Source organism: Chinchilla lanigera, unplaced genomic scaffold (genome assembly GCF_000276665.1).
Source record: "Chinchilla lanigera isolate Chin_1 unplaced genomic scaffold, ChiLan1.0 scaffold00005, whole genome shotgun sequence".
NCBI lineage: Eukaryota > Metazoa > Chordata > Mammalia > Rodentia > Chinchillidae > Chinchilla > Chinchilla lanigera.
In genome coordinates this window covers 41,600,505-41,615,195 of record NW_004955406.1, presented here as the reverse complement: position 1 = coordinate 41,615,195, position 14,691 = coordinate 41,600,505, and the positions used below count along the sequence as shown (strand labels likewise).

Sequence of the window (14,691 nt, the reverse complement as noted above, 5' to 3'; positions counted from 1 at the left end):
CTTAGTTACTTTTCTCTCATTGCTCAGACAAAATATCCAACACCCAAAATTAAGGATGGAAAGATTTATTTAGCTTACAGTTTGTGGAAGTTTCAGTCCATAATCAGCTGGCTCCAAGGCAGGGTGGCAGGGCACAGGGGCAGCAGTTCAAGGTGGCACAAGACAGCAAAAGCAGCAAGAGTAAAAGGGGAGGGGAGCAAGCCTCTTTTCCCTCCTTATATTGTATATCAGCTGTCTACCCACACCCACACTATGGGCCCTCCTCTTGCACAGGCTCAGGATGAATACCAAGTAAGGATGCTGGCTCCCTGCTGAGTCACATAGTTAACCTTCTAAACTTCCCAAGTTGACACAATGAACAACATCCTAGAGCAGGAAAGGCCTGTCTTTTTCACCCCAGGATGTAGAACTGCCAGAGCTAAGCTTCTAGACTCCTCAAGTTGACACAATGTATCAACCATAACAAGGGAGAAATGGATAGCTTTAATCCATCTGCCATTCTGAGTAGAGTGATGAAATCTCATACCACAATGCTCAGGTCACAAATTATCTCTATGTCCAGGGTGTCTACATTGCGTATACTACCCACCCATTAGTCACTTAGTAACAGACTTGGTTATCAGATCAGCTGCCATATATATCTACTGCTTGTGTTCAAGCAACACTTGAGTAGCTGAACATTGTGTCACAAGACCTCCATCACCCCTCATTCCTCACCATAAAGTTCATAAATCATCTCATATCGCAGGGGAGAAGGGTAGGTACTGCATAAGATATTTTGAGTGTATATTCACACAGCTTTTATTACAATATAACGTTATAATTGTCCTGTTCTCTTACTGGGCCTAATTCATAAATTAAACTTCATCATGGGTGATTATGTATAGGGAAAAGCATAGACTATATGGAATTTGTCACTATCCAGTTTCGGTCATCTACTGGGGGTCTAGGGATGTATTCTGTGCTACCAAATTTACTTTTCAACTTTTAAATGCCATACCTACATGATTCAAAGTGCAAAAGATACTAAAGGGCAGATAACAATAAACTAAGGTTGGCCCCCTCGTGTGCGGAGTCCAGTACAAACTGAACACACTGAGCCCCTTGGCTCAGAAGTTATTAAGAACTTCAAGATGGCAACAGCAGAAGCCATGAGGACAGGAAGACCACCCGTCCGTGAAGTGGACATGGGACCTGCGCCAATGTGAGTTTCTGTGTCCTCCACAGTGACAGAGGCCTGCAGCTGGAAGGGAAATGATGTGCTAGGGGGCCAGAGCAGCCTGGAGGCTGTGCCAAGGCCCACACCCACATTCTTCATCTTCTTTGGAGTCAGAAACCAATGGGAAATGGGGACCTGGGTGCATCCATCCTATCGCCCCTGAGACACACCTGGCCCAGAGCAGAGCGAATGAGCTGACAAGTGAGTCCACAGAGGGCCCTGTGCTGGGCCAGCGGCAGCCCCATCCCACTCCCAGGTCTGATACTGGCCCTCCGTACTCACCCTAGTGGGCTCAGGGGTTGGCCGAAGGAGGCAGCTTCTATTGGAGAAGAGAGAACCAGGCCAGGCTCAGGGTGGCACATGCCCTTGAGGCTTGGGAAAAACAAAGCCAAATCTTATCACCAAATAAACCTGGGCTACGTGGCGAGGTGACAACAGGCCCGGCAGGGCTGCATGCATTGGAGGCCCCTTTGGGTATTTCCTGGGGGTGAGGACCAGCTGACAGAGCTCAGCTTGGTGGAGGGCCACGGCCTGTGCTGTGGGGGGTGCGCAGGGTGCGGCATGTGTATGTGGGGTGAGTGTATAGTATGTGTATGGGTGAGGTGAGTGTGTAGTGTGCAGGGCAGGGTGTGCATTCACACGCATACGTGTGTGTGCTTTGTGTACGTGCTGTGGTATGTGTGTGCACGATGGGACGGAAGCAGTCTTGGGAAGGGGTTGGTCCTTGTTAAGCCCAGAAACAGAGGACAGGATGGGGGTGATGAAGACGTAGGGCGCCAGGCCAGTCATGCTCCTCCATGGTGTCAATGAACCTGGTTGGGGAGGAGCCTCCTCTGCCCCCAGCTCGAATCCAGGTGAGCCCGGCCACACCACCGCATCCTCCCCTCCCCTGCCTTCACTTGGACAGGCAACCTGAATGCATTTCACGCTCTGCCCTCCTTGTGGCCTTCTGCCTACCTCAGGTCCCTCCCCTGACCAATCCACACGGCAGATGCTCCTGTGGCCTTCATGAGGGCAAATCTCTCTTGTGGTCCACAGCCCCGCTCCCTCCCCGCAGGCCCAGACTGCTGTGAGGCCTCCACTCCCTGAGGGCTCCACCCAGCTCCCCAGGCAGCTCCCCTGCCTTGGCCAGCCTGCATCCCTCTGCTGGAGCCTTGGCCCCACATGGATAATTCCCTCCTTGGCTATTCATCATCAGCCGAAACCTCACTTCCTCCGTTTGCCTTCCCTGAGCCCTATTCCTGCTTTGGGACCCTGCCACAGGTTGACACTGTCCTACATGTCCCTCATCAAGGCCCCACAGGAAGGGTGGGCTTTCCTTGGGTCTCACTGACTGTGCTCCCCCAGTGCAGAGCTATGGGTGCTCCATAAATATTTTTGACCAAATACTACATGAAATGGTTTATAAGAATTGTTTATCTATTGTGCTTACCCTGTAGTCTCCTTGGAGGCAGGGTCTGGTTGGATCCATCATTGTAAGCCCAGCACATCATGTAAGATTGGTGCCCAGTAGGTGATAAATAAATATAGTGGAATACAGCAAGACATTATACAGCTGTTTAACAAGAACAATGAAGTGGTCTGTGGAGCAGATCTCCAAGCGCATTGTTATTTGAGAAGACAATGGTGGAATCACATGTATAATATGTTATTAATTGTATAATAGGAAGTTTGAGAATTATGTTCAGTTTTACTTATCTATAAAGAAAACTCTAGGAGGGATGGAGAGAGGAGTCGGTAGCAAGAGCAAGCCTTTTCCTTCTATAGTTTTACACTTTTAATTTCCAACTCTTCGACTGGATTACTCAACCAAAAAGTTAGAGGAAGGAAATTAAATATTGGCAGAAGGGAAGGAGAGAGGAGGGAAGGAGGGGGTGATGTGAACCCCAAGCTCTTCTAGTCGCTTACAGCGCGCACCCTTGAGTGCAAGGCAGAGACTCAGATTCTGCAGCAAGCAAGGAACAGAGCCTGAAAACCCCCGAACCCCGCGTGCCCTGGTGTGGAGGCTGAGCCTCCGCGGGGTGGGGCGAGATCACCTCGCTCGCTCTTGGTTCTCCGGCATCGGGGGAAGCCAAGTCTCTCCTGGATGTCAGCCAATAGCAGCAAGTGTTTCCAACCTCGGAGGCTCGATTCTGAAGATAAACCCTCAAGTGTGTGCACTGCCCCGTGAAGTGCCACAGAAATGGCCATGCTTAGCTATTTACCAAGGCTAATCTCAGGGCTTGGCAGGGAGTCGACACCTCGAAATCCCCATTCCTAAACCCGAGCCTGGTCCCTCAAAAGACCCTCGTCTAGTTTAGCGGTAGACTGGTGCTTCTCTTTGGCGCGATGAAATGCGATGTGCTGCGAACGGAGCCTGCAAATCCAGCCTGCGTTCACGCAACACTGTCAGGTGTGTCAGAGAACAGGACCAAGACTTTTCCTTGTGGTATTGTTTATACCTGGAGAAATTGGGTAAATAAAATGTGTTATATTCAAACAATAGAATTGCACAGCAGCGGAAATGAATAAACCAAAGCCACGCGCATCTGCCGGGTGAGCCTCAGAAGCGTCTGGAAGGCAGCAAGCCACGGAGGAGCCAGGCCGAGTCACACTCACAGGAAGCCCAAGCCACACAAAGCAACGGCTCATCGTCACACATGTGTCAGCAGCATGGGTGGTAAAATAGCTGAAAACATAAAATCACAATGAATCCAAAATGTGAACAGCTGCTAGGGGTGGGGTCAGTGTGGGGACAGCAGGAGCCTGGACTGGGTGGGAAACGGCCGATCCCTCTGGTTGGGTCCTGAACTGACTTTGCTTTAAGCATTGTGTCCTGAATGCATGTTACCAAATTCTTTTCTGTGACCCATATTTCCCAATTTAAAAACTTCAACCTTGGGAGTCAAGTAGGCCTGGGTTTGAATCCTTTCTCTGTCATAGCTGGGTGACCTTGAGCATGTCACTTAACATCCCTGTCTCCACTCTCCTGCTTGGATGGTAAGGATGACAATGCTCAGCTCAAAGAGCTCCTGTTGTGGGTGTGCTGTGCCTGGCACATAGTAGATGCTCAGTAAATGGCCAGTGTGATGAGATCAGGAACTGTGAGAGGGATATTTCTTTTCAATCTATTTATGATGGCAGGCATAGGCTTCTGGGATGCCCATGCTGTAGGCTGAGGATACAACAAATGAGAACTGAATAAATGAACAAATGAATGAACAAACAAATAAAAGAATTCATCCATTTTTTTCCTGCTGCCTCATCTCCGCTCCTAGATGACTTCTGGGATTCAGATCCTCTGGTGTGCATTGCAGTGATATAAAATAAACTTTAAAATACAATTCTCATGCCTGCTCAGAGTCTCTGAAACTAGGAAGCTGAGAAGCCTGGCCCCGGGAAGACTCTGCCTCCTCCTCCAAACTGGACCACAGATCCCCGAGGGTGGAATTTGCCTGGTCTTCCCTGGCCCCTGGCACAGTTCTGGGTCCACGACAGTTGCTGTGTAAACAACTGAGAGGAGAGGAGAGGCCGAGGGTCAGCAGGAGCATCCTAGACGTTTTCGCCTGGGGTCTGTCTATCTCTCTGGAATCTGGCTTTCCCCAACCTTAAAGTCTCCAGCAAGGTTTGCCGGATTTCCAAATGCTGAGACCAAGATACCTACACACATACATACATGCATATACGCACACACATATACACACATACATACACGCATACACACACACATATACACACATGCATACATGCGTATACACACACATACATACACACATACACACACATACATACACAAATATACACACATACATACACAAATATACACACACACACATACATAAATACTTCTGTTTCAGGGTACATCTGGGAGAAGGAATCACCTGTGTGTGCAATCAGGCAAGGTCATATACTTGAAGTCAGATCATCTTCATCAAGCCTTTGTGTGATCTTGAGCCAAGACCTGTTATTTGTGGTCTCCATTTTCTCCTCTACAACATGGACCAAAAACTATTCCTTGCCTCCTTCACAGGGATAATCTAAAGGTAAAATATCATGAACATGGAAAGTTATAAAGCTCTACATACTATGATTTAGATTTAGAGCCAAGATGACCATTTGTTTGATTTTTCTGTCTTTTTGAGACGGTCTTACTGTGCAGTTCAGGCTGGACTTGAGTTCACTTTGTAGCCCAGATTGGTCTCGAACTCTCAACGATCCTCCTGCCTCAGCCTCCTGAGTGCTGGGATTACAGGTGTGCACCACCATGCCTGGCTGTTTGATTTTTCTAAGTTTCCAAATATGTATGGAGCTTTATTCTGCCCAGGCTCTGTTCTGGATGCTCTATAAATGCTAACTCGTTTACTTCTCCTGACAATCCTATGAAATAAGTTTTGTGTGATCATTCCCATTAGGCATACAGGGAAACTGGCACCCAGAGAGGGTACGTAACTTAAGTTCATAACCAGAGCCAGTGTGTGGTGAAGCTGAGATCCCAACCCAGGTCATCAGGCTCTGCAGGCTGAGCCCCTTCCCTAGCTCCTTGGCCTCCGAGCTCCGTCACTCGCTGAGCCTTCTTCTGGCCCTCACTCATTCTTTCCATATCTAATTACTGAGTGCTTATCATGTGCCAAACACTGACCTAGAGGCCAGGGGTGGAGAAGTAAACAAAGCAGACTGTCCTGGAACCTGTAACCGCAGAAGGTGACTGGAGGGAGGAGCGCCATGGAAGAAGAATAAAGCAGAGCCAGGCACAGTGTGACCTTGGCCAGTGGTGCCATCTTGGGGCCTCTGTGGACCCACTGTGGGGTGGAGACATTGAGGCCTCTCCTGCCTACCTGAAAGCTATAGGAGGTGACCAGGCGAACAGGCGTGCATGGTAGAGAAGCACTGTTTTGGGGAGGATTGTGGAGGGCATTATTCTTGCCTCTCCTTTCCTGGCACCCTGGGCTTGTAGTTGGTTGCCTGTCTCTGTGCAGTAAACTGGGACTTTAAAGACAAGAACAGATCCTGGTACAGAGTAAGTGTGAAACACAGGCATTAATTATCTATGGTAGCAGTAACTCTTTAATGAGATCCCTACATGGGCCAGACACTAGCAGATGCTGAACCTTACTGCTGAATTTAATTTTCAACACTGCAGTTATTATTTCTTAGCAGAACCGAGGCTCAGAGAGGTAAATAACTTGCCTATGGCCATCCATCAGCGAGGGACAACCACAATCAGAACTTGACCTCTCTGAATCCAAAATCTACCATCCGTCACCAAGCCCAACTCATCCACACTGACTCATTCCTTCAACAAACCTTCCTATATTCCAAGAGCTCTGCCAAGATGCTGGGGACAGAGATGTCCAAAGCAGGCGAGGCCTCTCTCCATATAGAAGACAGAACAAAGGAGCCACCATGGGGGCAGATGGGATCTGCTCGGGGACTGCTAGGTCGGGAGGTGAAGCAGGCTGAGTTAGAGGTGCTGGTCTTCTCACCTGCAGGAAGCAGAAGACAGCAAAGGAGCTGAGGGGGAGGAGCCGGGAGTCTGCGCAGGAGGGTGGAGGCCTGAGGAGTTCTGAGGAAAAGGAACAGGGCAAGAGGAGAGGTGAGGAAAGAAGGCTGGACCCACTGTGCCCAGGGCCTGATAGACATTGGAGCAGACCCTGGGGCCTTCAGAGGTTTCCGGGTAGTGCAGTGATGGGGTCCGATGTGTGTTTTAGAAAGATATTATTATGCTAATTGTTTAAGTAGTCATACTTATAACAATGTGGTTTTTCCAAAACATTGTTTGGAAGATAAGCAAGAAGAATGGCAACAAAGGAGGCAGAAAAGGCGGGGTGGGCTGGGAGCAGAGGAAGTGTTCAGCCAGCAAAGGGCTTTCACAGCTGCTCCCTCTGCTTGGCTTCAGTTGAGTCAAGCCTCATTTATCTTCTATACAATGGTAATTGGCTGTCAATGGAAATAACCAGACAGATTTCCAGGCCCCTGCAGTGAGGACGATCAGGTTCCTTCTTGCTTTTCATCCCGCCCCCAAGCCCCAGGGGAGGGGCCCTTTTCCTGTTGTTAGGGGCAGGGAGCAGCTTGGAGAATGCATTTCAAGACCCTTGCTCCCAGGACTCAGCTCTCAGTTCCAGACACAGGTCGGCCCTTGCGGAACCGCGGCCTGGGAGCCACACGCTCTGGATACTTGTTGAGTGGCTTGGCCACCCTCTGGGCAATGGGCAGACAAACGCCCCTCGCTCCACTCCAGTTCTGTGAGTTTGTGAAAGGAAATAAGATCTCACAGGTCTCTGGCAAAGGAGGGCTTCAGGAGAGAGCCCCTCACACCTCAGGATCCCTGGGCATCTTGGAATTGGGATGGCACTGCTGGGTCCGACGGAAACCTCAGACATCCACACTGGCCCTCTTCTGCTCCAGCTCAGTCCTCTACACTGCCGGTCTTCTCCTCCCAGTCTGCACTGAGCTCCTACCCAGTCCTCTTCTGCCCCCTGGGGAGGGGGTATGCCTGAATCTTTGGAAGCTTGTGAGAAGCAAAAGAAAGAAAATTCAAGAGAGAGGAACTGTTTAGGAAGCAAAAACACTGAATTTGAACATTTCTGGAAAACTCAGTAATCCCACCCATGCAAGTTATATAGAATTATGCATATTTATGTAAAGCTGTCACATGTCTTCCTCTTCATTTCCCTCCCCACCATTTTGCACCCTTGGAGATGTCTAGAGGTGAGGAAATCCTGGGACAGAGCCCTCTGTGCTAATGCAAAGCTTCAAGAATTGAGTTCCAACCCTCCAGCTCCTGGGACTACAGATTTCTTCCTTTGGCTCCAAGAATGGGTGGTGGGGAGAACCCGAGGGTGGACCACCATTCATTCTTGAAGGGAACCTAGGGAACCCCTTCACCATCACCTCCACCAAAGACTTTCTCTGCTCTGTGGCTGGATAGTACATTCAAGTACCATAATTAGATGTGGCTGGGCAGGTTTGAAAGAAGGAGGAGCTAAAAATAGCCTCCTGCAGTAGAATCTGTGTATGCTAATGGCATATGAATACAGCTGGTGTCCCTTAGCTGGGCCCCCAGGAACCAAGAGATGACTGTCCATATGTGTGGACCAAAAAGAAGCCAGGGGAGGAGGTGGAGGGAGGGATAGGGGGAGAGGCCCAAGAGCCCTGGCTGACCTCACCGTCATCCCCTTCGCAGACATGAGTGACCCCGGCCAAGGACAGCTAATAAGGTGACTCAGATGGCTGGCAGAGGGCCGCTGTGCCAGGCACGGGGTCCAGAGTGCGTGGAAGCACAGGGAGTGTTGCCTGTTTCCTGAGCTTTCGAGACAGGTGCTGTCCCCCTTCACCACACCTTCACCCGTGCCTGCGCAGGGATTACCCCCTCCCATTATCTCCTACAATTGCCCACACAGAGCAACACCCCAAGAGCCTGCCCAGTGCTTGAACCCCTTCTGGCCAGGAGGATTAGCTCCTCTTTGGACAGCCCACAATAGTCCTCCACATCTTTTGTGCCTGTGTTTGCAACAAATATTGAAGCTCTCTCCTGAAACCCATTGCAGCCACCGGGACAAAGGCTTCCCCCGGTCTCCAGGACAGAGTCAGTGCCAGGATGGCCCTGTGGTCTCACCTGCCGCCTCTTCTCCAGTTACCCCCCGGGGGGAAGTGATCCACACCCAGAGGAGCGTCCATGTGCCAGGGCAGTGGGCGGCAAGGAGGTAATGGTGCCCGCACTGAGGCCTGCCGCTAGAAGGAAAGTAGGGAGCTGGGCACTCAGGGTGGGCAGGGGTCCCAGGTAGGAGGGACAGAGAAGGAGCGAGTATGCTAATGGCATACGAATAATCCGTGTATGCTAATGGCATATGAATGGCATACGAACGATCCTGGGTCTGGAATGGCACTAAGCACACGGTGGCAGGTGCACTGCACTCTGTTGCTCTCAGGGCTACACCGACGCTGGGCACCATTCCTCTCTCCCACCCTCAGCTTAATTTTCCAAGGCCACTTTTATTCCTCATTCTGGTCTCAACCACCTCTTCCAGGAAGCCATCCTTGCACCCCAAGTTTAGGTGTCTCTCCTCAGGGCTCCCATCAGCAGCAACTGCAGCTGCCTCCCATCTCCCCCAGCCACCCATCTCCCCTCAGGCCCTCAAGGACAGTTCACTTTTGTGTCCACTAATCTGACCCAGCTCTTCAGCATGGCAGTTCATTCATTACGAATGAATGAATGGATGACTGAATAAATGAATGCATGAATGAATGAACTCAGCAAGTGCAGGCTCTGCCTCACCCTCGGAATTCTGACTCCAGTGGTGTTGGGTCATCGGGGCTGCAATAGAGGCTCACTTCCACTGGGGAAGAAAGCACTGGGCTGAGAGTCCACCACCCATGGTGCCGCTGGGTGAGTCTCTCAACCAGCGCCACCTCGGCTCCTTACCAGGCAAAGGAGCACAACACTGAAAAGACAGCGGCAGACACTCAGACACACCAAGGACCTGTGTGGAGAGGATGCAGAAATGCCGGGGGTAGGGGGCCTTGGAGCCTAGGTCAGGATGAGGGGATCACCTCAGGAGAAGAAAGAGCACAGGTCTTCAGGCAGTCCCCCAGCTGCCACCAGTCACAGGGGAGCTTGACGCAACAACCCCGGGCCCCAGAGCCAGCCGCTGTCATTGCCGCATGCTGCTTCTCTCTCCCAGCTCCAGAAGGGGAAGAGCTCGGACTCGCAGGCTGGGGATTAGATGCCACCACTTACTGGGACAGTTCCTCTCTCCCCACCTCAGTTTCCTTCTCTCTGGAAATGATAACCATTACAGCAACCTCGAGGGTGGCGGGGAAGTGTAAAAGAGATGAACTACATGAAATCCTTAGCACCCTCCCGGCACGTAAGTGCTGCACTGCCACAGTCCCTTACCCGCCCCTTCCTTGGTTCAGGGAACCATGGACCTCGTCCTCCCTTTCTGTAGAGGAAGAGCCCAGAGAAGTTCTGGAACTTACCGGAGGCTACCAGTGACTCAGAAGCAGACCTGGGGTGCCGGGGTTTCTATTTCCAGTTCCTGGGAGCTGGGGCTTGAATCACTCTTATTGCTTCACATATGAAAACCCAGGCTACACTGAGAGGCAGCAACAGGTGCCACTCCTGGGTTCCTCTCACCTCTCTCTCTGTTCACCTGTGCTACTCTTGGCATTGCTGTTATGGAAACATATAAAAAGCAAGTGCTGAGATGGCTGGGACAGAAGCCGCCCCCTCTGCCACCAGTTTCCCTCTGAGGAGCCTGGGCACACAGGGTATCTGAGTGGCCAGAGGCCCAGCAGGGGAGCAAGGCCAAGGGGACACGATGGCCCCAGGAGGGCACCCTTCAGGCCTAGACTGCTAGGCTGGCATGCCCATGCCAGGGTCCCCAACAGTGCCATCGCTCCTCCAGGGACAGCTGGGTTACTCAGCTTGGCTTCCTGACAGGCCATTCAGTCATGTGGAGATGTGGTGACATGCTCCAAAGTTGGCAGCCAGTCGCCCTTCTGGATACGACCCTGTGTGAGCCATGGAGGCTGTGGGCAGGAGAGGGGGCAGTCACAGGGAATTGTACCTCACAGGGTGGCTGGCACAGAAGGGCACTCTGTCCTGTGGAGCAGGGCCACCCACTCCTCCTGACACATCCTCCCCACCCCACCAAATTCCCCTTGGGGATCCACGCCAGGAAGGCCCACACCTGCCCTTGTCACCCACGTGTCTGGCTTGGCTGGGGACAAGAAGGTTTTCCAAGCGCGTGAGCTTCTCCACTGACCTTCAGCATGCGAGGGAGGAACAGGTGTCCCATGGTCACTGCCCCCCCACCTCCTGTACTACTTCCAAGTGCCAGAAGTAGATACTGAACATATTCAGGGAACAACTGAATTAACTCTCCTCAAAATAACTAAACAAATAAACGCACTTAAGGTGCAAAGCTTCCCTGGCCTTCTTCCCACTACACAAGCTCCCTCCTGCCTCTTTCCTTCAGCTGCCCTGTGGCCTCTCCGTTTACTTAGTCAAGAGCCTAATGAGTAAGGCTTTCCGAGGCCTGGATGGTGCTGAGGTGCCCCCTCGGCCTTTTCTGGAATTAGTGACCCTAACACTATCTTTCCTCACTCCCTTGGCTCTGCTCTTGGCCCACCTCCAAGTCCTTCCTCAAGTTTCCTCTCTGGACCTGGACTTGAGGGCTCCTGCAGCTCTGCGCGGGACAGAGCGCTCGTGGGAGGCGGGGAGGCCCAGGAGTGGCACCAGGAGGTGAGGAGAGTTTCAAGGGCATCTGGCGGGGGCTGCCTTCCTGCCTGGGTTCTGAAACTCTGCTCATTCAACCGGTCTTATCTCACCACCACCAACCCAGACTCCTTCCCGGCACCCTGGGAGACCAGCCCCTCCCCAGCCAGGGACGGTGTGATGATCTCATGCCGTGGCACCAGACCACGCTCCTGAGAACTCTGCCGGAGCTCGTCAGATGCAAGTTCCCAGCCCCACCCCCTGCAGCTCTTACTTCAAGTCCCAGGGTGACATCAAGCCAGCTTATCCAGAAGAGGCCCCAGGAGGAGGCTGACAGTCTAGGCTACTGCTCCCAGGCCACCTTCCTAGGAGACCAGAGGGTCAGTGAGAGCTGGGCTGCCAGGCAGAACGTGACCTTGCCATCCATGTCAGGCAGGAGGCAGACACAGAGGTCGGAGCTGAGCAGAGCTGTGACTTTGGCCTTGGGCACCACAGAAAGCAAAATCCTCTCCCACCATTCTCACCCCAGAGTCTGGAACAGCAGCAACCAGGAGGAGTGGGAAAGTCATGAAGAACAAAATACATGGTGGCTTGGCCTGGCCATAGCTTCAGCGGTGATAGAGGTCCTACACTGCCCCCAGGAACCAAACAGGCAGAGACCGGCTGTCTCAGTGAAGAGGTCTGATTGTTGGAAGGAGTGGGGAGGAGGAAGAGCCATGGCTGGTCTACCCTGAGTGGCCCCTTGATGCTGTCAACTTTCCCCACTGTCCCTCCTGCGCCTATCGGCACAGCCGAAGGCCCTGAGCTTCCCAACTCTTCCATCTCCCAGCCAAGAACAAGAGGCCTTGCCCCTCTTCCCCACCTACCTGGAGCCCTCCCATTGTCCTGCAGTCCCGATCCCTGATCCAATCAACAGTCCTGTCTCTATCCTGGGCAGCTCCAGGAAGTCTGATGCTCAGGACTTAGGGAACTCTGGATCTGCTCAAACAGGCCCTGCACTCTGGGGCAGGCTCCTGGCATTTCTGAGCCTCGGTTTCCTCATCCATAAGGCCAGAGGTGATAATCCCCACCGCCCTGTGAGGACCAAACAAGGTGAGCGCTGCAGAGGCACTGATTTTAAGACACGCATTTTGAGTATTCACCAGGTTCCCACCATAAGCCCAGCTTAGGCAAAGAGATATCTCTCCACCTCCACTGATGGGCAAGGAGCTGACTTCCAGAGAGAATGTTACCAACAATTGTTTGTGGCACCTGGCACTCTCTGGAAAGTGGGGTGGGGCTTGATCAGTCAACGACAGATTGCTCAGCTCTGCTGGCCGGGCCATGTCACTCACGCTGGAGACCAATACCCCTTCCTACATGCCCCCTACATACCCAGATCCTCACAGGAATACGTCCAGCATGTGCCCATAAGAGCCTGCTTGACCTCTGGCACACGATGAGTTCTCCCATCAACCCCCATCAGGGTCACCCCTCAGTCTTCCCCCACATCTGATTCTCATAATGCTCAAGAGCACAGTCTAGCACTGCCTGAGCCAATCTTGAGTCCCAAAGAAATCAGACGTTGCAAAGACACTTGACTGGGATGAATGACCCCACAGGTCCACGTGCAAAAGCCTGGTGCGTGCAATGGCAGCAGTGGAGGGTGCTGTGGCCTTCTAGGATGCAGGGCCTTAGGGGTCCTTAGGTGGTAAGGAGCGTGCCAGTTTGGAGGGAGGAGGAAAACTGACATCATGAACTCTCACTCTAGTGGTATTCAGAGGCATCTTTCCCCCAAGGTTATACAGCAAGTGTAAGTTAGTGGCAATTCGCAGAAACAGGCAACAGAGACTTCTGTTCTCAGAGGTGGGTTGCCTCTACCTGTAGCCCCCACTGGTACATAAAAGTCCTATGGAGACACCTGTTATGACCTGGAACCTTCTTATTCCCTCACTTATTCATTCAGTAAATATTTACTGACCACCAACCACATGCCAGCGGGCAGTATGCTAGACAAGGAAGATGCTGAAGGGAGTGGCACAGAACAGCAGAGCCGGGTGGGGTCCACCCTCCCCATCCCCTCTTGACCACCAGCCCATTTCTAGTGGGGAAGACTGGATCGTTCATTGTGCCATGGCTATGCTGAGGCTGTGCAGGGGAGCCCAGGGAGGAGCAGCTGGGAAGATGGGGAACAGCAGCAGAAGGGGGCTGAGTGGAGAAACCATTCCAGAAAAGAGAGAGGGAGTTCAGGTCCCAGGGTGGACAGCAAGAGAGAAGGAAAGGGTAGGCTCAAAACACTGTTGGGGCTCAGAGCAGCCTGGAAGGCTCGTGCCCGAATGCCTGGGGTGGGGGGGGGTCTCTCAAGAAAATTAGACTGTGGGAACATTTGCTTTGCATTTGCACATTACTGTTTATTTGAATTTTTATAGTGAGCAAAAAATTACTCAGGAGCAGGAAAAAATATAATAAAAAAGGGTGTTTTGCACATGATGTACCATGAAGTGGGGTGTCTGGGAGCATGAAATTGAAAGAGGGGTCGTGAGAAGGAAAGACGAGGAGCTGTCCACATCCCCGCCTAGAGGAGCAGCAGGTCTGACCAAGCCTCCAGGCACAGCTTCCTTCCAGGGAGGCTGCGGGCAGCCCTGGAGGGTGTCCACCAGCTCTGCTGATGCTTCCAGCCAGGGCTCCAGGGAGGAAGCAGACTTTGGGGTTCTGCCCATCCTGCTCCCTTCCCCAGCTAAGCTCCCACCTTCCATTCCGGGGAGCCCCGCTAAGGTGAGCTGAGAGGTGGGTCTCGCCAGCAGCACTGGAGAGTCCCAGGTTCTAACTGGGCTTCTTTCTTGGCCACTGAGTCTCCACCAGCTCAGCCCCAGCCTGGATCCAGACAAGACTGTAGAGAATGACAGGCCGGACGTCTGAGGAACAAGGACAATTACAAAATAGTAGCATATATATAGTTATCGGCTTTTCAAATGAATTTTCTATAGGCTTCAGTCATTTTTTTCTACAGAAAATCCTTCATTTGTCCTTGCTGGAGAAGCAGGCAGCAACTAGCAAGCTGTAGCTGTAGCTGTAGCTGTAGCCGTAGCTGTAGCTGTAGCCGTAGCTGTAGCCGTAGCTGTAGCTCAGGTGTGTCCCTCAGGCACACACACATTTGTAGTTTTTTCTGCCTTCAGCATGATCTGTAGGCAGTGGCTGCAATCTGAGAAACTACAACAATGTCCCCAATCCAGAATAACCTCTCCTTCACCCTTCACTGCTGCTAAAATTTTGTTTTGGGGTTAGACACTGTTCA

The 14,691-nt window shown here is 52.0% G+C and overlaps 1 protein-coding gene across 6 annotated transcripts; it reads right to left on the bottom strand.

The window, feature by feature from the left end:
* Window positions 1–397: 397 nt before the first annotated feature.
* On the bottom strand, window positions 398–10,632 carry LOC102007509. Of its 6 annotated transcripts, XM_013523033.1 has the most exons (6): window positions 10,178–10,632; window positions 8,814–9,910; window positions 7,514–7,706; window positions 6,503–6,761; window positions 5,080–5,235; window positions 3,637–3,887 (listed from the first exon to the last, which is right to left on the bottom strand). In XM_013523033.1, exons 2-5 carry the CDS (start codon window positions 9,148–9,150, stop codon window positions 5,188–5,190), a joined length of 837 nt encoding a protein of 278 aa, XP_013378487.1. In that variant the 5' UTR covers window positions 9,151–9,910; window positions 10,178–10,632; the 3' UTR covers window positions 3,637–3,887; window positions 5,080–5,187. The 6 variants fall into 6 exon arrangements, 1 of the variants encoding a protein (XP_013378487.1); XR_001237101.1 differs by having other exon boundaries at window positions 398–3,660; window positions 6,503–6,681; window positions 7,514–9,910; XR_001237102.1 differs by lacking the exon at window positions 8,814–9,910 and having other exon boundaries at window positions 398–3,660; window positions 6,503–6,681.
* Window positions 10,633–14,691: the final 4,059 nt, after the last annotated feature.